Genomic DNA, 26200 nt, shown 5'->3' on the forward strand with positions numbered 1-26200 from the left:
TGGAACCAAATACTCAAAGTTGAATTTGAGTATGATGTAAAGCCACTGTAATTATTCCATAATCACAGATTGAGGATGGAAAAATAAAGGGAGAAAAAAAATCAGTGCTTTGACAATTTGCCATTTCTCTTTTTTTCTTTCTTCTTCTTCTTTTTTGATCTATTTGCCAGGCTTTCTCCAACATGTTGATAAATAAGTTAGCATTATATTTCCCCTATGATGTCAGTTAGGTTGGCTCCTGTTTATCATTTATGTCCTTAAACTGGGCTTTAATCTTGACTCCTTCCTCTCAGCTGTCGCCCACATCCAATCGCCAAATCCGGTGAATTCTGCCTCCTAATTTCTCTGTACTTGATCCACATTCTCCTTCCCAAGGCTCCTCCTCGTCATTCCTTGCCACAGCCTTGTAACCATGCCGCCTCATTCTTTCCCTCCTCCAGTCAAGTCTCCACACTGTGGTCAGAGCACTCTTTCTCACCCTTCAATAGCTCTTTAGTAACAATATCAAGTTAATGTCTAAACTCTTTAACAGGCCTCTTGAGTCCTTTCATGAGCTGGCCTCCACTTCTCCAGCTTCGTTTCTTAACACTCCACTCTGCCTCTGTCCCTGCCCGCTGCCACCTTCACTGCCCTCTCCACGGCATCATCACTTGTACCACATGACATCACCACCCTTACCACGTGTCCTCACCACCATCACCACCCTCACCACGTGGCCTCACCACTATCAACACCCTCACCACATGGCATCACCACCCTCACCATGTTGTAAGCTCCGGCATTACTGAATGTTTTCAGTTCTCTTTCATCCTCTGCCTCTGGCCTTTGCTCATGGCTTCCCCACTGCCTATTAATCCTATCTTTCACCTTTTCCTCTCATTCTTCTCCTCTGCTAGGTTTGTCCATCCTTCCTCTTAGCTTTCATGTCCTTTAGGAAGTGTTTTTGACCTAATATCAATATCAATTGCCTTTTACACAATCTTAATGCACAAGATGATAAATTCTTTAGCTGCAGACAGGATTCTATAGGAGAATTGTTTAACCTGCTCTTGGCCTGGATAGCAGGAGGAAACAATATCTAAATTAAGAGATGAATAGAAGTTCTTTTTATAGTATCCATTCTGTAGATAGACTGTGATTTAGCTCAAGATTCGCTTTTTGATGAACAGTTGCGTGGATAAAAATTGTTTGATGTTATAGGCAGTACTGTAGTGAACAGTCTTTCAAATCTTTATAGGATAGATTACTAGAATTAGTAATTCTACTAATTGCTGCACCATAGGCTATACTTTTGTTTGTGTGTGTGATTTAAAAAGATAGCACTGAACTGTTGGGCAGTTCCTCAGAATGTCAAACATAGAGGTACCATGTGACCCACTACTTCCACTTCTAGGTATCTACCCAAGAGATAGGAAAAGATATGTCTGCACAACAATTTGTACATGAATGTTCATAGCAGCATTATTCCTAATAGCCAAAAATTGGAAACAACCTACATGTCAATCAAGTGATGAATGGATAACGAAAAAGTGTTATATTCACACAATGGAATATTATTCAGCAATAAAGAGGAATGGAGTCCTGATACATGCTCCAACATGGACGAGCCTTAAAAACATTCTGCTATGTGAAAGAAGCCAGTCACAAAAGACACCCATATTGTATGATCTCCTATGTATGAAATATCCAGAATGGGCAAACATATAGAACCAAAAAGGAGATTGGTGGTTTTCTAGAGCTGGGGATGGGGAAATGAGGATATTATTAGGAGGTAGGAAGGGAATAAGTACAGGGAATGGGGAATGACCACAAGTAAGTACACGGTTTCTTTTGGGGATGAAAGAAATTCTTTGGGCTACACAACTGTGTGCATATACTAAAAACCATTGAGTTATGCACTTTAAATTGTAAACTTTATGGTATATAAATTGTATCTGAGTAAAACTTTTTTTTAAAAAAAAATACTGCCAAATTGTCATTCTAAAAGACTCTTGGTTAGAGTTCTTTGGTTGCAAGCGATAGAAACTGTTACTGGCCAAGTCAAGCAGGAAGGGGAGTTTATGACAGAACGCTAAGTAGATAGTTCATGGAATTAAATACTATGAGAGGTCTTTTTCTCTGGGCTGTCTCATTTCTCCACAGCAGAAATGTTTGCTTTACTGCCTGGGTAGCACCCTGGCTGTGCCCAAAGGTGGGGGTGGTCTAAATACAGACGTTGTTAATCCCTTCTTGTCAACCCCATGTCTCACTCCCACACTCTCTTTTCTCCTGCAATTCTCCAGAGGCAGCAGGATGAACTGGCCTCCTCCTTGTGAGCACAGGAAGGCATTTTCTGCCTCGATATGTCAGTTACCATCTGCTTTCTCTATTCAGAAACTTTTTGAAATCTCTTGTCTGCTGATTCCCCATATGTTGTTGTGGGTTTATGTTTTTAAAAATTACTCATTTTCATGAGATCTCAGGTGGGAGAATATTTTGACTTTTTAAAAATAGAATTAGCTCTTGGTTTCATTTTAGATCCCCCTTTTCCTACTTTATTAGTTTCTGTGTTTATCTTTAATTCCTTTCTTCTAATTTTTGTGTTTCTTAAAAGTAGATATTTGGTTAATAGATGTGTTTTCTTCACAAATCCCCTGAAATAAAAAATAAGAAAAGGTTTGTAGCAGGACTAGACAACCTGTGTGTCATTTACATGTGGGCTAATTCATCATCATCATTTTAATTTAATGTTTGTTAGTCTTTAAAGAAACATTTTGTTGTGTTCTGAGCATGTCAGAGCCACTTTTTAAATATTATTGTTAATAATAATAGTAGCTAGTATTTGCTGAGTATATATATGCCAAGAAATATGCTTTATATGTATTATTTGTGTTAAATATTTAGTCTTTTTAACAACCCCATGAGGCCTGTTACTGTACTCATTTTACTGATGGAGAAACTGAGACTTAGAGGTTAAGTAACTTGCCAACATCACACAGTCATGAAGTGGTGGAGTTGGGATTCAAATTCAGGTTATGTGACTCCAGAACTCACGCCCTTAGCTACTGCTTTCTGTGGCATCTATAGAGTATTCATGGCTATAGTTTTTTGTTAATATTTTATTTTGAAATAATTTCAAACTTACAGAATTGTTGCAAGAATGGAACCAAGGAATCCCATATATTCTTCATTCAGATTACCCGATAACATTTTACCACGTCTGCCTTATCATCCCCCCCCAGTATGCACACATCCAAATAAATTTTTTTTCTGAACCATTAAGAATAAGTTGCTGACATATTGCCCCATTACCCTTCCCTAAATACTTCAGGGTGTATTTCCTAAATACAAGGACATTCTCCTAAATAACCATCTATCAATTTCAGGAAGTTAACCTTAATACAGTACTACCATTTAATTCATAGATACCATTCAGATTTCACTGGTTGTCTCAATAATGTTCTTAATAGCAAAAAACAAAAGCAGAACCCCCACCCCCTTCTTTTCCGGTCCAGGATTACAAGTTTCACTTAGTAGTCGTCTCTCTTTAGATTCTTTTGATTTCAAACTATTCTTCAGTTTGTCCTTGTCTCATGTTGGGTTTTCTGATTTTTCCCCTATGAATAGATTCAGGTTTTGCATTTTATGGAGGAACATCACAGAAGTGATGCTCTGTTCTTAGTGCGTCGTGTCTGGAAGCATGTGATGTTTTGTTCCATTACCGATGATGTTAACTTTTATTACCTGATTAAGATGGTCCATGCTATGTTTCTCCACTGTAAATTAATAAGTATTTTGTACTTTTATTGATTAGTAATAAGTATTTTGGGAAGAGATAATTTGATGCTCCATACATATCCTATTTTCTCATCCAGCTTTCACTTGCTAGTTTTAGCATCTGCTCATGATTCTTTCCTACATTATCATTATCCCAGATTTAGCCAGAGGAAACTCGCTTCAGTCTGACTCTGTGTCTTTTTAATATATCCACATTCTTCTTTGGATACTTCCTTACTTTCTGTCACAAAACGTTCCAGGCTCATCTTGTCCTTTCTGTACTCCAGTCCTAGAACCAGCCATTTCTCCAGGGAGCACTGGTTCCTTGTAGTGGAGAATGGTATTTAGAAATCAAGATCAGGTCACTGTATATACTCATTGCTACTGGAGTGACATTGATTCTGGACTCTCTGGACAGAGCTGGGAGATCTCTATCTATCTGTGTCTGTGTATCCAATCATGCACTGCATAACAACGTTTCGGTCAACGATGGACCGCATATACAACGGTGGTCCCATAAGATTAATACCATATAGCCTAGATGTGTAGTAGGCTATACCATCTAGCTTTGTGTAAGTATGCTTTATGATGTTCACACAACGATGAAATCACCTAACGACACATTTCTCAGAATGTATCCCCGTCATTAAGTGACACACAACTGTATAAAGTAATGATTGTATATGAAATGTTTATATATTTCACACACATATATTTACATCTCTGTATACATCTATAAATATTTGTCTATCTATAATTATATAAAACTGTAAGTTTATACTGATACCTCTATTCTAGTCCCATGCTGTGGGATTTATTCTACCATTCTGCTTTTCCCTATTTGTACCTTGCTTATCCAACTGTGAGGAATCTGACTCCAGTTATCCCTAGTATATTTACTTATTTGATCTGTATCCCTGAATGTAGCCAATTTCCTGACCCATGGACCTTGTTGACCCTGGTTCTACCATACATCTGGCCACACAGGCTGACTTGCTCTTGGTCCTCATGACTACATTTTAAAATAATATTTAACTACATTTTATTTCTTCTTTTCCTTTATTGTCCAGGTCTTCCACGGTTTGCCAGCCAACCGGAATCTTCTTCAGTTTACGCTGGGAACAGTGTGGTTCTGAATTGTGAAGTCAATGCAGATTTGGTCCCATTTGTGAGGTGGGAGCAGAACAGACAGCCTCTTCTTCTGGATGATAGAGTTATCAAACTCCCCAGTGGAACACTGGTTATCAGCAACGCAACTGAAGGAGATGGAGGCCTTTATCGCTGCATGGTTGAAAGTGGTGGGCCACCAAAGTATAGTGATGAAGCTGAATTAAAAGTTCTTCCAGGTATTAATTTATTATCAGGACTGATGGTTTTATGTTTATTAATGGGTAAAATTGTTCTGTTAGAATTTTTTTTTATAAACACTGTAAATATGTGGTGAGACATACTAATGTCAGCATAAGGAGTCTCAGTTTCTTATGGGGAAAAAAAGAAAACATGCCAGAAAGATCCACTCTTTAGTGAATGCATTAGTCAGTAAAAGTTTATCAAGCAGTAAAGTGTATTCAGTATTTAATGCTTCTGCTTAGTCATAACTCGCTCTCACTTGTAGCTCATCCTAGTCCCTCGAGCCTCGTGATGTTTCACAACCTTTCAGCTTCTATTCCCCCGATTCTTTCCATATTTCTTATTTCAGATCTGAGTTTATGAATATAACTAGACTATCCCTATGTTGTTTGGGGAGAGTTTTTATGTGTGACTACTTCACAGGCTCACAGCCTATGGATTGGCTTGCAAAGTGAGACCAGTGTTATGAGCAGCAACTCTTGAGGGTGTTCCTGATGGGCCTTGAGCTAATTTTTTTAAATGCAGTTTCCTTCTTTGTCATTATCATCCTTGCCCTTGTCATTACTAACCAGTGTATTCTCAGCTCAGCAGCCACAGTAATCTTTTTTTGTGTGTGTGTGTGTGAGGAAGATCAGCCCTGAGCTAACATCCGATGCCAGTCCTCCTCTTTTTGCTTAGGAAGACTGGCCCTGGGCTAACATCTGTGCCCGTCTTCCTCTACTTTATATGGGACACTGCCACAGCATGGCTTGACAAGCAGTGCATCAGTGCGTGCCAGGGATCCGAACCTGCGAGCCCTGGGCCCCCGAAGCGGAGCACGTGCACTCAATTGCTGCGCCACTGAGCAGGCCCCACAGTTATTTATTAAATGTGTATTAGATCATGTCACATCTTTTCTCAGAACCTGCTAACAGTTTCCCATCTCAGAGTAGATGTTAAAGTCCTTGACCTGTAAGGCTTTATAAAATCTTCATGCCACCTCCCTCCTCCATCTCTCTTCTTCCATCTCGTACTCTTCTCTCCCTCACTCTGTGATTGTGGCCACCGCATGTTTCTGGAACACTCCAAACATGCTCTTGCTTTAGGGCCTGTCTACTTGCCGTTTTCTCTGCCTGGAATCTTCTTCCCTCAGATATCTGCCTGATGACTAGCTGCCTAACGTCTCTGCTCAAATATCACTTTGTCAGTGAAGCCGTCCTTGACCACTGTTTAAAACAACAATCAACAATCAACAATCTTCCATTTCCACCATTGCTTTTGCCTTCCCCCTTCATTTTGCTTCAGAACGTGTCACCATCTGATATACTATACCTTTTATTTGTTGTCTCTCTCCTCCTATTAGTATGTAAGCTCAGCGAAGACAGGGAATTTGTCTGCTGCCAAGAATGGTAACTGGCACACAGAAGCCAATAAATATTTGTTCAAATTTGTTTCTATCAAAATTGATTAAATCTAGCTAAATAATTCAAGGTGAAAAAAAAGAGAACTGTTGCCACATAGCAGTCTTCTAGCCTGCTTCCTGACTTGCTTTTACATGGCAAGGTCATATTTCTTCTCTATACCTGGGGTAGCATTCAAGCAACTCCTCAAAACTGGGTCCAAATAAACAGGATTCTCCATGTCAAAGGATGAGCTACCACTCAATATCTGAAACAAAAGCAAAGTACTGAATGTTTTTACTTAAGTAAGCGAGGGAGAGCCATGCTTCTCAAGCATTTTTGAATAATGCAAACTGCTGATCTCCTGTAGAATTTTGGGGAAGACATTGTATTTGGTGCGTTAAGAGGCAGAGGTGCGTTGATGTCAGTCACAGAAGCATGTTTTATGGTTGATTACAGAGGTGAGAGCAGGTTAATGTCAGCCTTGGAAGCAAGTGATTCCATCACCAAATGGCTGACTTTTAAAGCCTGAGCCTGGCACTGATTGGTTGGTTTTCAAAGGCATGTTCACTGAAGCGAGTTGTCACTGATCTGTTAGACAATGTTTGCTTGTTACCATGGCTACAAAACTGTCATCGATTGGTTGCACAAGTTTAAAGCTAGCTCTGGCGATTGTTACCATGGCTATAGAACATCTTTTCCTAAGATTATGGGGACAGGAGTCACATCTCTTTCCCTGAGATGTGAAGTTTCTCAAAACTTAACACTAGAAATATCACCCCATCAAGTGGAGAACCCTATCTTCCACCCATGAGAGTGTGGCCTTTTCATATGTCACTGTATAAAGTGAACACACACATAATGGTAGCCTGATAGTTGCACCATTATGAAATCAAAGGATTGACAGACTAAGTGAGCAAGTTAAAGAAATGAAACTCAGAAAGATTTTCAGAAGTAACACACAGATGGAGGGAAGGAAAGGAAACCTCTTTATGATATGCCTGTGACTGGGGAGGATGCTGCTAAGGGTCCTGAGCTTGTTCAGTCTTTTCTCTGTTTGTACCATTCATGAGATATTGACTTTATCCTGTCTTTTAAAGTGAAGGGGATTCATGTCAGATCTCCCTCAGTTGACCAGTAAGCACTATGAAGGCAGGAGCTTTAACTTATACGTCTTTAAGGCCCTCAGAGAGTCTAGCACAATGTTTCGCACGTAGAAGTTATTTAAGAAATGTTTGCTAATTTAAATGGAATTTTCTTGTGTCACTTTGTTAAAATATTTTATATAAAGCCACACAGACTGAAAAGGAATTTGCCATTCCTCATCATTAAAGTGGTAAAGTGCTTTCTTAATTATTGCCTTTATTTTAATTTTTTTTTTTTTTTAAAGATCCTGAGGTTACATCAAACTTGGTATTTTTGAAACAACCTTCTTCCTTAGTCAGAGTCATTGATCAGAGTGCAGTGTTGCCATGTGTTGCTTCGGGACTTCCTACTCCAACCATCAGATGGATGAAAAATGAGGAGGCACTTGACACAGAGAGGTAATGTTGTCTGCCTAAAAGCCTTTTCAGCCTTAGCTTGAGACTTGGTTTAATCTTATTTGGGAGTATTGATTAATAAAAAAAATGATTATCTACTTTTTTGTATTTAAACACATCATAATGCTCATTTATCATCCTTGAAATAGATTTATATGCTGTATATGATTAGGATGTTTAAAGAAAAAATACTTTCAAAATATTAAGGGATAATTATTTCATTTGTTCTCTCTGAGCCGCGGTATACTTAGCTTAAGGCCTCAGGACCTCCTTCCCTAAATTGTTGCAAGAGTTTCCGGTCCTGACTAGCCTGAGACTTCTCCCTCACTCTCATATGCATTTTGTTGATAGTAGTTTTTTCCTTTATTCAAACAGTAAAAGAAAACATATTCTTCATCCTTTTGTTTTTGCCTTTTAAAATCATACCAGCCTTCTTCTGTGATCACAATTCTTCCTCTTCCATGAAAGCCTGTTCTGTTAACATCAACCACCCTGTCATCCCTCCCACCCACCTCCTTACTTTCTTTTGTAATGGATACTTCTCTCCCTGGTATTCTGGTAAGAGAACTGAGGTGGAGTTGGGGGTGGTAGGTTTGTTTTGTTTCCGAAACAAAGCTACCATCTGCATTGTAGAATGTTTAGTAACATCCCTGGCTTCAACCCACTAGATGCCAATAGCACTCCCAAGTTGTGACAACCAAAAAGGTTTCTAGGTATTGCCAGATGTCCCTTGGGGAACAAAATTGTCCCCAGTGGAGGACCACTGTTCTAGAGCCGTGCTGTCTAATAGAAATATGATGTAAGCCACATATATAATTTAAAAGTTTCTGTAGCTGCATTAAAAAAAGTAAGTACCGTGCACTAACTGTAATAATAATTTATGCAATGTACCCGTTATAGTGGAATGCAGTTCTACCAAAATAATAAAGTTTGTGTTTAGTGCTGCTTCAGCTTTTACATTTAAATAAAAATTAAATAAAATTGAAAATTCAGTTCCTCAGACATTCTAGCCACATTTCAAGTGTCAGTAGCCACAGGTGGCTCATGGCTATTGATTTGGACAGAGCAGGTCTAGAGTTTCCCAGTTGAGTAGCAGTAAGCAGACAATCCTAATTTATGTAGTTCAGTAACCAAGACATGGAAATGGATATCTGTGTAGTCAGCTTTATGATCAACCTTCACTAATCAGTGGGGATGATAGAATATAATCAGATTGTTCCTCACATGTTCCATTAGCAAAATTGATGGTATCATATCCAGTATCACCTGATTTCTTTCTCACCACCCATCCAGTCACCAACTTCTTCTGCCTCTATTTTACTTTCTTTCTTTGCACTTCTTTCCCTACTAAATATTATGCAAAGAATTTATAAGACTTCAAGAGAATTTTTTTTACCTTATGCTAACTGAAACATAGGGAACCTTAAAATAGGGGATAAAAATTTTAGGCTCTTAGAGTAGAAATTTTAATTGGCTATGTGTTAGAACAAAATTTTTATCAGGAGTAGGAAAGCTGAAATAGGTTATTTTAAAAACTTTTATATTTCATCATCATAGAAGGACATTCTGAAGATATATAATGATATAGGAGTTTGATTTCTTATAGAAGAAATAAAAGTGAGGATTTCTTTGATTCTCATTTGTTGGTTCAGTAATCATTCAACAAATATTTATTGAATGCTGATTATGTTAGGCACTGTTCTAGGTACTGGGAATAGAGTAGTGAACCAAATAGAGTTGTTGCTCTTATGGAGCTCATATTCTGGTGGGGAAGAATCAGACAGTAATCATATAAAATTTCAATTTATGATAAGTGCTATGAAGAAAATTAAGACAAGTATACCAGGGCTGCCAAGAGAGGTAGAGGTGAGATTGCTGTTTTATATAGTGTGTTAGAGAATTGTTCTCTGAGTAGAGCGATTCTCAGACTGGGGTCTAGGTGGGTTTGGGTATACAAATAATGGTAGAAATGTTCCATATCTTCCTTTTATGTTGCATAAAATTTTTACATTTGATTTTATTCATAGATATTTCTGAGGGGAGATGTTTTTAATTAAATCAGAGGTGGATATGTCATGACTAGTAATATTCCTCTGAATTGTAAGGATAAATCAGGAGACTTTTAAGGTTGAGTAGACTGTTTCCACCTTGAGTTCTCTAGGCTTCTGAATACTTGGGTTACCAGGTAGAAAAGTCTGAGAAGCATTGTCTTGTTATATCACTGTCTCAAGAAGCTTCAGAAGAATGTAAGAGCAGGACAGTGTTGGTGTTGTTCATGTTGGTATTTTCAGACCCTAGCACAGTGCTTGGCATATAATGGGGTAGAGAGAGTGTTGACCAATATATTTTGGTCAAATGCCTGAATTTAATATAGGAAAATATAAGGAGATGAATGGAACACAAGAGTACTTCAGGTTACATGTAGGTAATTACTCAAAATATCTTTGTTTCTGCCAGAGCCTTATGAGATATATAGATGGACCTTGGCTACTCAATTATTTAGACTCCACATTAGAAAGAAATTTAGAAATTGAAAGAAAAAACTAGCTAGAAATACAAATAGTACTGAGCTGGCTCTAGTAAAAAATCTTAAATTATTAGATATCCTTCTCTACTACTAATCTTAAGACCTGTTTGAAAATGAATATTTTAAAATGTTACCACAGTTTTTATAAATATCTTAAGAATTGATATATTTACTTAATCTTTTGATAAAATTTATTCAGATCCAAACCAAACATAGCTATTGAAGGGGGCGTGGGGATGGAAGTGTATTCCACTCATTGAATAGTTTTAGTTTAAAGGAAGAGAATCCAGAAAATACAAATGCTAAAGTGCAAGGTGACTAACAGCAAAATGTCATTTAGTAATCAAATAATGTTATGTTTTAGTGGAATGATAGATCAGAACCCAGCTACAAAGGAACAGGTTATAGTTATAAAAATGCTTAATGTTATTACAATTGACAATAGTAGGAAAATTAGATTATTTAAAAAACAAGTGGAGAACTTCCATTTCTGGGAAGATGGAATAGATGTATTTTTCCCTGTTCTTTCTAAGTATGACTAAAAACCCTAGACATTATATATAAAACAAACGTAAGAAGACTCTGAAAGATGGAGAGAGGAAGATGGACTGGATAGGGACCTTGGGACCTGAGGAACAACATGATGGTGAGCTCCCTGGGTTTTGTTTTTGCCTCATACATCCCACCTTGAGCTGAAGAAGCTGGCAACCTGGAAGCACCAACAGGCGCATACAAAAAAGCTCTAACAAAAGTATGCTCTCTCTAACCAAAAGACCAGGAAAGGGACAGCCTAGCAAGACAAAAACTGCTAGACTATAATCACTCCTACTCCAGCCAAACACCACAGAAGAAACTGTGGCCCCACCCTCACCCATGCCAGCAAAGGCCAAGTGGGAAACCTAGACTTGCACCCTCACCAGGTTGTAATGAGGTCCCCCAGCCTCCCTGCTGTATGGTGTCAGAGGCTAAGTGGGGAGCCAAGACATTCATCCCAACCAGGCAGTATGGAGGCCCCCTCCCCTGCTGTGTCAGTGGAGACCACATGGGGAGCTTGGACTTTTATTCTACCTGGCACTAAGAGACACTCCTTACTTTCTTCCCTTCCCCGTTGAGGAGGCCTAGTGGAAAGTCAGAACTTTCACCACTGTTATCTCAAGGCACCCACCTCATGGTGTCAGTGGATGCCATGTGGGGAACAGTAGTGAGGCACTCCTACTGCACCCAGCCAGGGGCAGTATCACTGGAGGCCTGGTGGGGAGCCAGAACTCCCAGCCCTGCTAAGGAGTAATGAGGAGTCCCCCCATCCCTCTTAGGTATTAATGGAGACTGAGTGGGGAACCTGGACTTCTGTCTCCACCTGACAGTGATGAGGTGGCACCTCCCTCTTTCTCTGCTAGAGCAGTGTCAGAAGAAGCCAGCTAAAACAGAAGGTTTAGTGACATCCAGAGCCTCATAACATAATACCCAAATATCCAGATTTCAATTGAAAATCACTCATCATACCAAGAACCAGGAAAATCTCAAATGAGAAAAGACAATCAATAGATGCCAACGCTGAGATGACAGGTTTTAATTATCTGACAAAGATTTTAAAGTAGTTGTCATAAAAATACTTTAACAAGCAATTATGAACACACTTGAAACAAATGAAAAAAATAGAATATGTCAACAAAGAAATAGAAAGTCTCCTCAAAGAAATAGACGATTTAAAGAAGAACTAAATGGAAAATTTTGAACCTAGAGAATAACCAAAATAAAAATTCAGTGGAGGGGCCCAGCAGCAGACTGGATGGGACAGAGGAAAGAATCACTGGACTGGAAAAAAAGAGAGAAGACACAAACAATTAGCGTTAGGACTGAAACGGGCTGCCACTACAGACCCTGAAGACATCAAAAGGATAATAAGGAAATACTATAAACAGCTGTGCACATGTAAATTTGACAACTTAGTCAAAATAAACCACTCACTCAGAAAAACAAACTACCACATCTAACCCAATGTGAAATAGATAATTTGAATAGCTTTCTAACCGTTAAGGAGATTAAATTTGTAGTTTTAGAACTCCCAAAAAAGAAGTCTCCAGGCCCAGATAGTTTCACTGGACAATTCTACCATTGTTTAAAGAAGAATTAACACCAATTCTACAGTCTCTCTAGAAAATAGAAAGAATTGAAGCTAGTATTACCCTGATATGAAAACTAGATATAGTACAAAAAACAGAAAACTATAGACCAATATCTCTCATGAATATAAACATAAAAATTCTTAACAAAATATTATCAAATAAAATTCAGTAATGTATAAAAAGTCATATGTACCATGACCAAGTGGGGTTTATTCCAGGGATGCAAGGCTGACTCAATATTCCAGAAGTAATCAATGTAATTCACCATATTAACAAACTAAAGAAAAAAACCTGCATGATCAAATCAATCAATGGAGAGAAAGCATTTGACAAAATTCAACACTCATTCATTATTTTAAAAAAAACCCTCAGAAAAATAATTAAGAACATCTACAAAAAACCTACAGCTAACATACTCAATGGTGAAAGACAGTACTTTCCCCTTAAGATCAGGAACCAGTTAAGGAAATTCACTGGCAGAGTGCCGGAAGTTCTAGCAAGTTCAATTAGGCAAGAAAAAGAAAAGGCACACATCAGAAAGGAAGAAATAAACAGTCCCTATTTGCAGTTGATATGTTTGTCTACATAGAAAAACCCAAAGAATCCACAAAAAACTCTTAGAACTGAGTTCAGCAAGGTCACAAGATACAAGAGAGACATAAAAATCAATTGTATTTCTATATACCAGCAATAAATATGTGAACACTGAAATTACAAATACAGTAGCATTTAGTCACTCAGAAAAAACTGAAATACTTAGGTGTAAATCTAACAAAACTTATTAGCCTTGTATGCTAAAAGCTACAAAATGCTGATGAAGGAAATCAAAGAAGATCTAAGTAAATGAAGAGATATGCCATGTCGTAGATTGGAAGACTCAACATGGTAAAGATGTCAGTTCTCTTCAAATTGATATACAGGTTAACTCAATTCCTGTCAAAATCCTGGCAAGATTTTTTGTAGATATAGACAAGATTATTCTAAAATTTATATGGAAAAACAAAGGAACTAGAATATTTAAACAAAATTTTTTAAAAATGAGAAGAATCAGTCTACCTGATTTTAATACTTATTATATAGCTACAGTAATCAAGACTCGATGGTGTTGGAGAGACAGACACATATATCAGTGGAACATAGTAGAGAATCCAGATATACACCCACACAAAAATGCCCAACTAATTTTTGACAAAGATGCAAAAGCAATTCAACAGGGGAAAGATAAGCTTATCAACAAATGCTACTGGAGCACTTGGACACCCATCCATAGCCAAAAAATGAACCTCCACCTAAGTCTCGTATAAAAAGTTAACCTCGGGGCTGGCCCTGTGGCCTAGTGGTTAAGTTTGACGTGCTCCGCTTCAGTGGTCCGGGTTTGCGGGTTTGGATCCTGGGTGTGGACCTACACCACTCATCAGCCATGTTGTGGTGGTGACCCACATATAAAATAGAGGAAGATTGGCATACATGTCAGCTCAGGGCTAATCTTCCTCAGCAAAAAAAAAAAAAAAAAAAAGTTTACCTCATACAAAAAACTAACTCAAAGTGTATCATGGACCTAAATGTACAGTGCAAAATGAAATTTTGGAAAAGAAACATAGGAGAAAATCAGGATCTGGGCTAGGCAAAGAGTTCTTAGATTTGACACAAAAGCATAATCTGTAAAAGGAAAAATTGAAAATTGGATTTCATCAAAATTAAAAACTTTTGCTCTATGAAAGACCCTGTTAAGAGAATGAAAAGATAAGCTACAGAGTGGGAGAAAATATTTGTACACCACATATCCAACAAAGGACTGGTATGTACAATGTGTAAAGATCTCTCAAAACTCAACAGTAAAAAAAAGCATATAATCCAATTAGGACATGGGCAAAGGCATGAATAGATGTTTCACTGAAAAAGATATACAGATGGCAAATAAGCATAAGAAAAATTAACATCATTAGCCATTAGGGAAATGCAAATTAAAACCACCGTGAGTTATCTCTACATAACTATCAGAATAGCTAACTAAAAAAAATGACAACACCAAATGCTGTCAAGGATGTGGAGAAATGGGATCACTCTAACATTGCTGGTAGGAATATGAAATGGTACAGGCACTCTGAAAACCTGTTTGGCAGTTTCTTAAAGTTTGCAACTGCCTTATGACCTAACATTTACTTTTGGGCATTTATCCCATAGGAATGGACTTATGTTCACACAAAAACCTGTACATCTATATTTATAGCAGCTTTATTCATAATAGCCCCAAACTAGAAACAACCCAGATGTCCCTCATTGAGTGAATGGTTAAACTGTGGTATATCCATACTGTGGAATCACTGCTAAGCAGTAAAAAAAATGAACTATTGATGCATGCAACAACTTGGATGAATCTCCAGAGAATTATGCTAAGTGAAAAAAGCCAATCCCCAAAGGTTAGACACTGCATGATTGTATTTATATAACATTCTTCTTGAAACGACAGAATTACGGAAATGGAGGACCAGATCATTGGGTGCCAAGGGTTAATGAAGAGGTGGGAATGGAGGGAAGAGGTGTGGCTATAAAAGGGCAGTATGGGGATCCTTGTGGTGATGGAAATGTCAGTATCCTGGTTGTGATATTGTGCTATAGTTTTATAAGGTGTTACCATAGGGGAAACTGGGTAAAGGGTACATGGGATCTCTCTGTATTATTTCTTAGAACTGCATGTGAATCTACAGTTACTTCAAAATAAAAAGTTTAACTAAAGAAAAAAACAAATGAGAGAATAAATTTTGTGCCAGAGAGTATATAAGACTTGGCTTTCTCCTCTCCTCCCTTTCCTGCTGTTTTAGAGGAGGAGGTGTTTAAGAAGTCCTTTTATGCTCTAGATCTTATTTACTTTCCATCCTCTCCAACACTTTTATGAATCTTTTCAGACTTTTCCTTCTCTCTTGGCTCTTCTTTCTCCATAAAAAGGCTCACCTCTCTCTCACTCAAGTAACAATACACACAAACCTAAATCAAACAAGAGTTTTCTTTTTGCTTCCCCCTTCACACTTATTTGCCCTAACCTTAAGACTCTTCTTGGACATGTGTTTCTTTCTCAGCTTCTCTATCTAATCCATCTACAAGATTTGCCATTTTACCTCCTAAATGTCTTTGAAATCCATTTATGTTGCCACCACCTTATTCCAAGCTACTATCAACTGTCACCTCAGTTACTGCAATAGCCTCCTAACTGTTCTTCCCACGTGTGCTCTGGCCTCCCTCCAAATACATTTTCACATTCCTGCCAGAGCAGTCTTTTCAAAGCTCAGATCTCACCACATCATTTCAACACCCCACCCACTTTTAAAAATGTTTAATGGATTTCCTTTGTTTTTTGGTTAAAGACTCAAATTCTTAAAATGGCTTTCAAAGCCTTGTGTGGTCTGACTCTATCCTCCTCTTTCTTTCTTTTTCCCTCTCTTATACCTTGCCACACTGGTGATCCTTTCTGCCACTGTTCCTTTGCATGTGCTAGTCTCTCTTTCTGAGATCTTTTTCTCCCCCTCATTATCACTTAGCTCCTACTCATTCTTCAGATCTCAGCTCGAGGGTTACTTTGGTCAGGAAGATCTGTTTCTAATTTCCTGGCAGGTTCTCTTGGTATACCATTTTTTAGAATGATTGTCTTTTGTGTCTGTCTTTCCCAGTAAGTTACTTGACAGCACTGATTGTGTTTTTGCTCACTGCTGCATCCCCAGCTGCTCCCTGACACATATAGTGACACCAATAAATATTTATTAATTGAATTAATCCGTCTCCATACCTTCATCATCCAGCTTTTTTTAAGAGTGGTTAATACTCTTTGCCTTCTCTTTACTCCTGTTGTTATTATCATAGTTCATCTTTTTCTCTTTAATTCTGGACCATTACAATAACTTTACAACCAAACTTCCTGCTCCTAGTCTTTTCCTCACTTGTCTTGTTTCTTCACTAAATCTGATCGTGTTATTCACCTGCTTAAAAGCCTTTCCCTTTGGCCAAAAAAATAGGTCTCCTTAGCACACCGAGTTCTCCTGGACTGACCCTTGGCTACTCAAGGACACATACGCACACATACAATCACTGTGTCCAGCAACACTCGACTTAACTTGCATCCGTTGACCATGCATACTTTTTTACATACTGTTCCTTATGCCTGCATCTTTGAATTTTGGAGTTCTAAAGACTTGATTGTCATTTTACTATAAGCCATCATATAGTTATCTGAACAAGTTAAATGAATTCTGCCAAGCTAATGGACATTCTTCCTCCCAGGCTTCTTTTAAGGGGAGTAAAATCGACTCCATTAAGGAAGATTGACTTCTGTACTGGCACTTGGTTATGGCCAATATGAGGCATAGCAAGTATTGGGAATATTTTTTTGTATAACTATTAGATATAAATTACTCTATCTCAATTTCAAAAGTACTATACCAAGTAGTGTTTCAAATTATGTTCCTCTTAACTAGTTATCATGTATATATTGCTGATTTCCCATTTGTGAACATTGTTTTCCATTTCTGAAGCTTAGTAGTGATTTTCTCCAAGGATAAAATACAAGATTTTAATTTTTGTAAATTTTTCTTGTTTTGTGAGGCACCCAAACCCTTTCTTATCTCTCTATTTTATCCCAGTCATTCTTGCTCTATTCTATTCTATGTTGTCCTGCTTCTCTATCCCATCACATCAAGTTGGGATTTGAGGGCATAATGATGTTTCAAATTGGAATGCCACTTGATAAAAGTTTAGTCATCACCTTGCGGGGTATTTCTTAGAGAAATCACCAAACCTGATTCTTGGTTTCTTCTTTCTTTCTCCAGAAACTTAATCTTGTTTATCAGATTCCGAAAGACTAATTACCTAAACTTACAGTGTACTGAAATTTAAGCCAGAATAGCACTTTACTTAAGGATGAGAATTATAAATGCGGCACAGATTGAATAGTCACTTCCTCTGATTTTTTTTCCCATCAGAAATTCTATATGAAAAGCCAAATTATAATCATAACTTTTTTATTGAGTATAGATACAGACAGGAAATGTAACATTATTAAGATTTGAGAGAAAAATCTGCCTATGAAAACGAGTTTAGACATAGAACCTCAAAATAAAAATAAAATTGTAACTCTCCAAACTAACTAAACTTGTTCACTTTATAAAAAGTTGATCAGAATAAGATTTGTGATTTCTTCCTTCATGTTATAGGAGCATTTTATTTTCTCTAAGTATTTTTCTTTAAGTAGACTTAAATCACTCTGTAGAGTTGGGTTAGTAATCATCAGCATCTTTGCATCTTTGTTGATAATGGCACGGTGGTGGCTGATTCATGCCCAGCTTCCACAGCCCAGGAGCTGCTCTCCGGCAGCTGTCCTGTCTCCCTTTCCTTCCCTTTTCCCTCCCATTCCTAGCCAGGCTACCTTAGGAAACTTTCAGTAGGCACTGTGACCCCGTAACTGACTGTTTCTGGTCTGACATTTTGCCTTCTCTATTAGTCATCTCAGTGTGGCATAGCTGTGGTGGAGTGACTCTTAGATTGATTCCAGACTTCAAAATTACACAATTTGCAAAAAAAAATTGGGCAGCGTAGGGAGGCAGGGATGGGCTTTGGGGAGTGGAATTAGTCACAAAAGTGGTATCCTTTGGGAATAATTATAAATGTTAGAGATAATTCATTTTAACATTTTGATTTGTATTTTTGATATTTATGCATGTAAAATATGAGCACAGTAAATTGGACTAAACTAAATTCTGATAATTTTATGTTAGTCTCAGTCCATCTACAGCCGTATAAATAATAATATTGTTTAAGTGTTTTCTCTGTTTTATGTGGAGAGTTTCTCAGATATTATTTTCCTAGTTCTGAGATGTATCAATATTTTTTTATGCAGCTCTGAAAGATTGGTATTGCTGGCAGGTGGTAGTCTGGAGATTAGTGATGTCACTGAGGATGATGCTGGGACTTATTTTTGCATAGCTGATAATGGAAATGAGACAATTAAAGCTCAAGCAGAGCTTACAGTACAAGGTATGTAAATGTGTCCTGTATAAATGAAAAATCGTGTGTACTTTGTGCATTTGCTAATTGTTTAACATTAATACAGGAGAGACAATATAGCATAATCATTAAAAGCCTGAGCTGTAAACTAGACAGTTTGGGTTCAAGTTCTGGGTCTTTTATTTCCTAGCTATGTAACTATAGGAAATTTATTTAACTTCTCTGAGCCTCATTTTCTTCATCTGTAAAATGGAGATAATAAGAGTACTTACCTCATTGGGGTTGTTTTGGGGATTAAAAGAATTAATACTTGTAAAACTCCCAGAATAGTGACTAGAATATGGTAAGAGCTCGAAGTCAGTTATTATTATCTGTAGTAGTAGTGTGGGGAAGGGTGTGATCTGTGACACCTGGAAGGTTTAGTTCACGTTTCTTGTGTCAGAAGGCTTTTTCACAAAGACCTCTGTTCTTTGACCCAGAACTGTGTATCTCCTAAGTGTTATGTTCCCTCCTTTTGGGTAAATAGATCACCCAGGAAGGAGTGCACTATGGCTCTCAATGTAATGTGGTCATCTGTGTGATGAGTTGATTTTTTCTTTCTTTCTGTTCAGCTAATGCTGATCATCACAGAATCTCCCTTTATAGGTTCTCTGATTTAGAGTCAGAGAAAATAAACATGGCCTGTACACAGAGTCTCTTCTTTATCCCCATCTCCCTTGCCCTTCTTCCACATGGAAATCTACCCTGAGAGAAATATTTGCTCTCTCTCCTATGATTTGTCTGCACCCTCATTTATCTTTGTTTCAAATAAAAATCTTTAAGACCTCCATCATTTTCAGGGAAATCCAACACTTCTTGGATATGTAGAGGTATATCCAAGGTATATAGAGGTATATATTGGGTTGCGATATTCAGTATTAACTTACCCCATATTGTATTGTATTTGATAGAATACTTCCTGATCTGTGGTTTGGGATTGTTTCATATTATATATGAATGTTTATTTCTCTTGGTACATTTTGTAGGTTTCAGAGTAAGAAGTAGAGAAGCCACATTCCTACTCCAGTAGTCACCAGATGACTCAAATGTATTTTTGGTAGGAATTGGGGAGCAGACTGTTTGGGGTTTTATGCTGATGAAGGCACAGAATGTTTATATTCTCTATTGCTATTTGTGGGTGGATTCGTAATCTCTGAAAATCAAAAGAACAGGCCGTAGAGTTCACATAACTGTTCTCTCAGTTGAGCTTAGTCATTGTTCTTGACTGTATGAAAGGTTGGCTATGACCAGTTTGTAGAATGACCAATTTATTTTTTCTACCTCTATGTGGATGGTATTGGACAAATAAAATATTAGTGAACTTCATCTTATTAGGTCTCTGTGCCTGCCTTAGTGGAAGTTTTCTCTTTTTGTTTTTTCCATTAGTCAGATTCTTGGCCTAACACTCTTCTATTTCCCTTCCTGTACCTCAGCTTCCTCCACTTGTTTTTAGTCTCAAATGAGAGAAATAGTGTTTACCATACATGTCAGTTGTATGTGTCCATGTGATTTTTCTACTTTTATTTTTATTCTTTGTATGGAATCTAATTGAGATTCCACCTAATAACTGTGTTTTTTAGTTATAATACATACATCTTAAAATTTGTACCCAGTTCCATCTTATTTTCTGTGCCTAGAAGAAGTACCCTTTAAGTGAATACATTTTAGAAAATTGAGAAAAGGATAAGAGTGAGGAACCAGATATTTAAAATTACCACAAACCTTCTCTAATCAAAACAGCATGGGGGCCGGCCCTGTGGCGTAGCGGTTAAGTGCGCACGCTCCGCTGTTGGCGACGCGGGTGCGGATCCCGTGTGGGCACCAACGCACTGCTTGTCAGGCCATGCTGTGGTGGCGTCCCATATAAAGTAGAGGAAGATGGACACAGATGTTAGCTCAGGGCCGGTCTTCCTCGGCAAAAAGAGGAGGATTGGCATGGGTGTTAGCTCAGGGCTGATCTATCCTCACAAAAAAAACCAAAAAACAGCATGATATTGGCCCAAGAATAGGCAATAGAAAAAGAATAAAATCCAACTGTTACAAGTAATTATGAACCTTAAAATATTATTAAAGTGGCAATTCAATTTAGAGAGGAAAAGTGTTTTATTTACTAAAGGCTATTGGTATAATAGATTTTCAAGTGGAAGAAAATAAAGTTGAATCTCTACTTCAAACCAAAGGTCTAAATGTGAAAAAGTGAAGAATATATGGGATAGTGTTTGTATTACCTCTGATGGAAGAGACTATCTTAGGAAAAACAGAAAATAGCATGTCAAGCAAAATCCAACAAATTTTGACAACTTTTTAAAAGAAAAGTTATATAGAAAAAACCCTGTAAATAAAGGCTAAATGCAGATGATAGATTGGGAGAAAATATTTGTAACACATAACTGAGAAAGGGTTAGAATCCTTAAAATACTGAGAGCTTTCAGAAACAGATTTTTAATAAAGAAATAACCAGAGGAAAATTAGTAAAGAATATGAACAGGCGATTCACAGGAGTTTATTAGCTATTCACATTTCTTCATCAATAGATAGTCAACTTTACTAGTAGTCAGAAAAATACAAATTTAAAAGATACCATTTTCCCCAACCATCATATTGGCAAAAATTTTTAAAATTTTAACCTCCATGTGGTGTGGTACTCAGAACTGAAAATAATTACTAATATCATCTTAATAGTAAAGAATAGAGCAAAAGCATTATCTCTATGGTACTAGATACTGTATTCCTCAATGAAATTTAAAGTTGGATTAGCTTTTTTGATACCCTTATTATAGGGAACAAACAAATTCATTTACTAGCCAAGTCTTATCAACTGTCCACCAACTCGTTCACTTCCTCCCCAACCTTAGTCGGGCAGGATGTCTAAGGTTCTAGATTAGGTCCTTTCATTTCTTGCCTGCTATTGAAATAGCATCCTATCTGCTAACTTCTCTATTTCTAACATAGTTTCAGATCGGCTCGAGGGTAATAGTTGTGCAAGTGTGTTTGAGAGTGTCTTTGATCCTCAGTAGAGGACTGGGGAATTGTGGAACTTTAAAGACACTTAGAGGTCAAAAATCTTGATGACCAGGCATACTATAGAGGATTTGTTTTTTTTCTTTTCTTTAATTTCACCCAAAAGTTTACACAGTTTGCTTTTATAAGTCCATGATTGATGAAATGTTAGAAAAAGTAAATAAAATGTGTTTTCAAAGCTGTGAAGTTAGAGATGTTATGAATATCTATGAAAGAATTAGGAAGTACTTATCATTACTCTCTAAACTAGATGCCCCAGGGTAACTTTTTTGGTGGTAAGATATTCTACTATTAACTATTAACTTTTCATTCATCCACTTGCCTCAGATTTCTAAACTGGATTAGAAGTGGTTGAATTTGAGCAAAAGTTCTACATCTTTGATGAAGAAAAAGAATTTTTTCTTTTTCCAGTTTCTAGGCTGGTTTCCATTTTCTGTCAGACTTTCCCAGTTTTTCGTCCTTCACCCAGAATCAACTCTGAAGAAACTAGAGGAGTGAGAGGGAAGTGCAGGGGGACTGAGGCTCTCTTGAACCTGTATGTGTTTATGGGTGAGTGGGGTTTGATGGCTGCAGTCTGAGACCAAGGACTGCCAGAAGTAGCAGTGAGAAAATAGATTAGAAGAAGGCTGTTAAGCTCTGTTGTTATTTCTCACTGGAGTTGCCTTGAGACTGTCTTTGCCTGTCTTTCACCTTGGAAATAAGCAGCAATGACTCAGGCCTCCATATCCATTTAAAGGTCTGCTTGGGGCTCCGATGGCATTAATGTAAATTGGTATGGCCTAACTCCCCTTAGGGGATCACTTTTCTACCTCTTCTCCCCACCCTCTCCAAACTCCCAGATTGGTGGGTTTCAACGTAGGAAGACTCTGTGCCCAGTACTGTTTCTCCCTAAGAGTTTAAATGTGAAATCCTGACCAGAGGAGTTGCCTGAGGAATGCCCAGCAAATTGAAGTAAACAGCAGTAGTTCTGAGGTCCCTGGCATCCTTCTCTCCTCCTCTTAAATTCACCAGGTTGGATACAGTTAGGGCCTCGTGACCATAGAATTGCCAGAGTAGCTGGTATCCCAGAAGAGCATTAGTTTACAGCCAAACTAGTCACCTGAATACTACTCTCAAAGAAAGTCAACTAAGTAAATAACATGTACCATCTGGTGGAGAATTATTGGAAAAGATTGACCAAGAATTAAAAATAAGCATGGAAAATATATTTATGGAGATAAGATATTAGCAATATAATACAAGAACAAGAAAACATAAAAATGTAGAACCAAGTAGAAATATTAGGTATGAAAAATGTAGTGAAAAATAAAGAATACATTAGACTGGATGATAATTGAGGTATACAGCTGATGAGCAAACTTGTGAGTTGGAAGATGACATTGAGAAACTTTCTGATAATGCAGCATTAAATGATAAAGAGAGAGAACACATAGAATAAAAGCCAAGAGGTTTAGAAAGTTCGATACAGAAGGGCTTCTATCCAGATAAATAGGAATCCTAGAGGAGAGAATAAAAAGAGAGGAGGAAATATTTGAAGAACTAATTAAGATAAACTTCTCAGAATTAAAGTCTAATGGAAGACCTTAGACTGAAAAGGCTTAAAGACTGCTAAATATGGGAGAGAAGGAAAATCCCCCCATTAAGACCCATTTACAGTGACAGATAATATCAAAGACAAAAAATTCTAAAAGCTTCCAGCGACAAAGAGCAGATCACCTACAAAAGAAGGAATTAGATTGCACCTAGCATTGATTTTGAGAAATCTGATTTCAAGAGGACAAGGGAGTAACGTTTTTAAATTGTTAAAGGAAAAGAACACTGAGTTCACATAGAATTTATACACACCCAAAATGTGAGGCATGATAAAAATTCTCATCGTGTAAGACCTCAGGAGGTTTGCTACACAAAGATACACACTGAAAACACTTTTGGAATAAGTACTCAAAGAAGAAGAGACACATTCAAGAAATGCAGCAAGAGATACGGGAATTTTAAAACATAGCCCCCAAATTCTCTGACTTGCCTCCTAATGAGTGGTGGGATTTATATCCCTTGACGTTGAATCTGAGTGGGCTTGGAGCTATTTGAATAGAGTATGGCAGAAGTAATGTCACGTCACATCTGAGGCTTATAAAAAGCCATGCAGGTTCCTCTTGGTTCTTTTGGAATAACTGCTCTCCCGACACTTCTTGGGATCTCCGTCTCAGAACCCAGCTGCCATGCTGTGTGAAGCCCAAGCCACAAGGAAAAGCTGCATTATAGGTGCTCTTATATACAGCTCTAGCTGACCCCAACTTTCAGGTCATCTAATCAAGGGACCAAACATGTGAATGAAGTCTCCAGTTGATTTTAGCGCCCAGCTGTCTGAGTCACCTCCAGACATTCAAGTCTTCTTAGGCATTATGGAGCAGAAATAAGCCATCCCTGCTGTGCCCTCTCCTAATTCCTGACCCACAGGATCTGTGAGCAGAAGAAAATGGTGGTTGTTTTATGCCACTAAGTTTTGGGGTAGTTTACTGTACAACAGTAGTAACTTGGGAAAGTTCATTATTGTTGTTTAAAAAAGAGAAAAAGCTAGGACCGAAGAAAAGAAAAAGTATATCAGTGATAACCCAGAACTAATATTTTTGACAATACCAGGTAGTGGGGGTAGACGGGAGTATGTGTGTTGTTAGGAGAAAGATAGATGGGCCGGCCCCGTGGCTTAGCGGTTAAGTGTGCGCGCTCCGCTGCTGGCAGCCCGGGTTTGGATCCCGGGTGCACACCGACGCACCGCTTCTCCGGCCATGCTGAGGCTGCGTCCCACATACAGCAACTAGAAGGATGTGCAGCTATGACATACAACTATCTACTGGGGCTTTGGGGGGAAAATAAATAAATAAATAAAATCTAAAAAAAAAGAAAGAGATACTAATATTTATATACCTATAGATATAAATATTAAGATATCAAATATGAGTATGGAACTTAAGGGCAATCACCACAGAACAAAAAAGACTATACATAAACTTTTAACAGCAGGAGAAAGCTTCATCCAACTAAAAGCACAAAAGGGGAAAAAAAATAAACATTGTAAAGTGTAAGGACAAACTATGAATAAGATGCAGAAATAACTCCTGATATAATGGTAATTAAAATAATGTAAATGGCTTAAACTCATCAATTAAAAGAAAGCAGATTGCATTACCAAAACCACCCAATATGTTGTTTGCAAAGATATGCATAAAACTGAATGAAACATTTAAAATAAAAGGATAAGAAAGATACACTAGGCAAAACAAAAGTAAGTTGAAGTAGCCATCTAAAATGCAAAAATAGCGGAACATATTTACTCATAAGAAGAATCATAGATCAAGAAGATATTAACACAAAACGTATAGTCCACATAAGTATATATGCTCCTAACAGTGCAGCCTCAGAATATATCAAGCAAAAACTATATAACAGCTGAGAGAAATACAGGCATACGTCGTTTTATTGTGCTTTGCTTTATTGTGCTCCGATGATAGTTGCATTTTTTTACAGATTGAAAGTTTATGGCACCCTGCATGGAACAAGTCTATTGGTGTCCTTTTTCCAACAGCATTTGCTCACTTTGTGTCTCTTTGTCACATTTTGGTAATACTCAACATATTTCAAACTTCTTCATTGTTATTATATTTGTTATGGTGATTTGTGATGAGTAATCTTTGGTATTACTATTGTAATTGTTTTGGGGCACCATGAACTGGTGAACTTAAATTGATAAATATTGTGTGTTCTGACTGCTCCACCTACCAGCCGTTCTCCCATCTCTCTCCTTCTTCTCAGGTCTCACTATTCCCTGAGACACAACAATATTGAAATTAGGCCAAATAATAACTGTACAATGGCTTCTAAGTGTTCAAGTGGAAGGAAGAGTTGCACGTCTCTCACTTTAAATCAAAAGCTAGAAATGATTAAGCTTAGTGAGGAAGGCATGTCAAAAGCCGGGATAGGCCAAAAGCTAGACCTCTTGTGCCAGTTAGCCAAGTTGGGAATGCAAAGGAAAAGTTCTTGAAGGAAATTAAAAATGCTACTTCAGTGAACACAAGAATGATAAGAAAGCAAAACAGCGTTATTGCTGATATGGAGAAAGTTTTAGTGGTCTGAATAGAAGATCAAACCAGCCACATTCTCTTAAGCCAAAGCCTAATCCAGAGCAAGGCCCTAACTCTCTTCATTTCTGTGAGGCTGAGAGAGGTGAGAAAGCTGCAGAAGAAAAGGTTGAAGCTCTCAGAGGTGGTTTCATGAGGTTTAAGGAAAGAAGCCATCTCTATAACATAAAAGTGCAAGGTGAAGCAGCAAGTTAACCAGAAGATCTTGCTAAGATAGATTTTCAGTGTTGACAGAATAGCTTTAAATTGGAAGAAGATGCCATCTGGGACTTTCCTAGCTGGAGTGGAGAAGTCAATGCATGGCTTCAAAGCTTCAAAGGACAGGCTGACTCTG

The 26200-nt window shown here is 37.7% G+C and overlaps 1 protein-coding gene across 4 annotated transcripts in view; it reads left to right on the forward strand.

The window, feature by feature from the left end:
• NEO1 (neogenin 1) overlaps window positions 1-26200 on the forward strand; it is a 233387-nt gene that overhangs the window by 75186 nt on the left and 132001 nt on the right. For all 4 annotated transcript variants that reach the window (XM_087428672.1, XM_087428673.1, XM_087428670.1 and 1 more), the window contains exons 3-5: window positions 4827-5102; window positions 7876-8029; window positions 18564-18700. In XM_087428672.1, the coding sequence (XP_087284798.1) occupies window positions 4827-5102; window positions 7876-8029; window positions 18564-18700 (567 nt within the window). The remainder of the gene's footprint in view (window positions 1-4826; window positions 5103-7875; window positions 8030-18563; window positions 18701-26200) is intronic.

The sequence above is a fragment of the Ceratotherium simum genome, chromosome 3 (assembly GCF_057802395.1).
Source record: "Ceratotherium simum simum isolate JZ-2026a chromosome 3, ASM5780239v1, whole genome shotgun sequence".
In the NCBI taxonomy this organism is placed as follows: domain Eukaryota; kingdom Metazoa; phylum Chordata; class Mammalia; order Perissodactyla; family Rhinocerotidae; genus Ceratotherium; species Ceratotherium simum.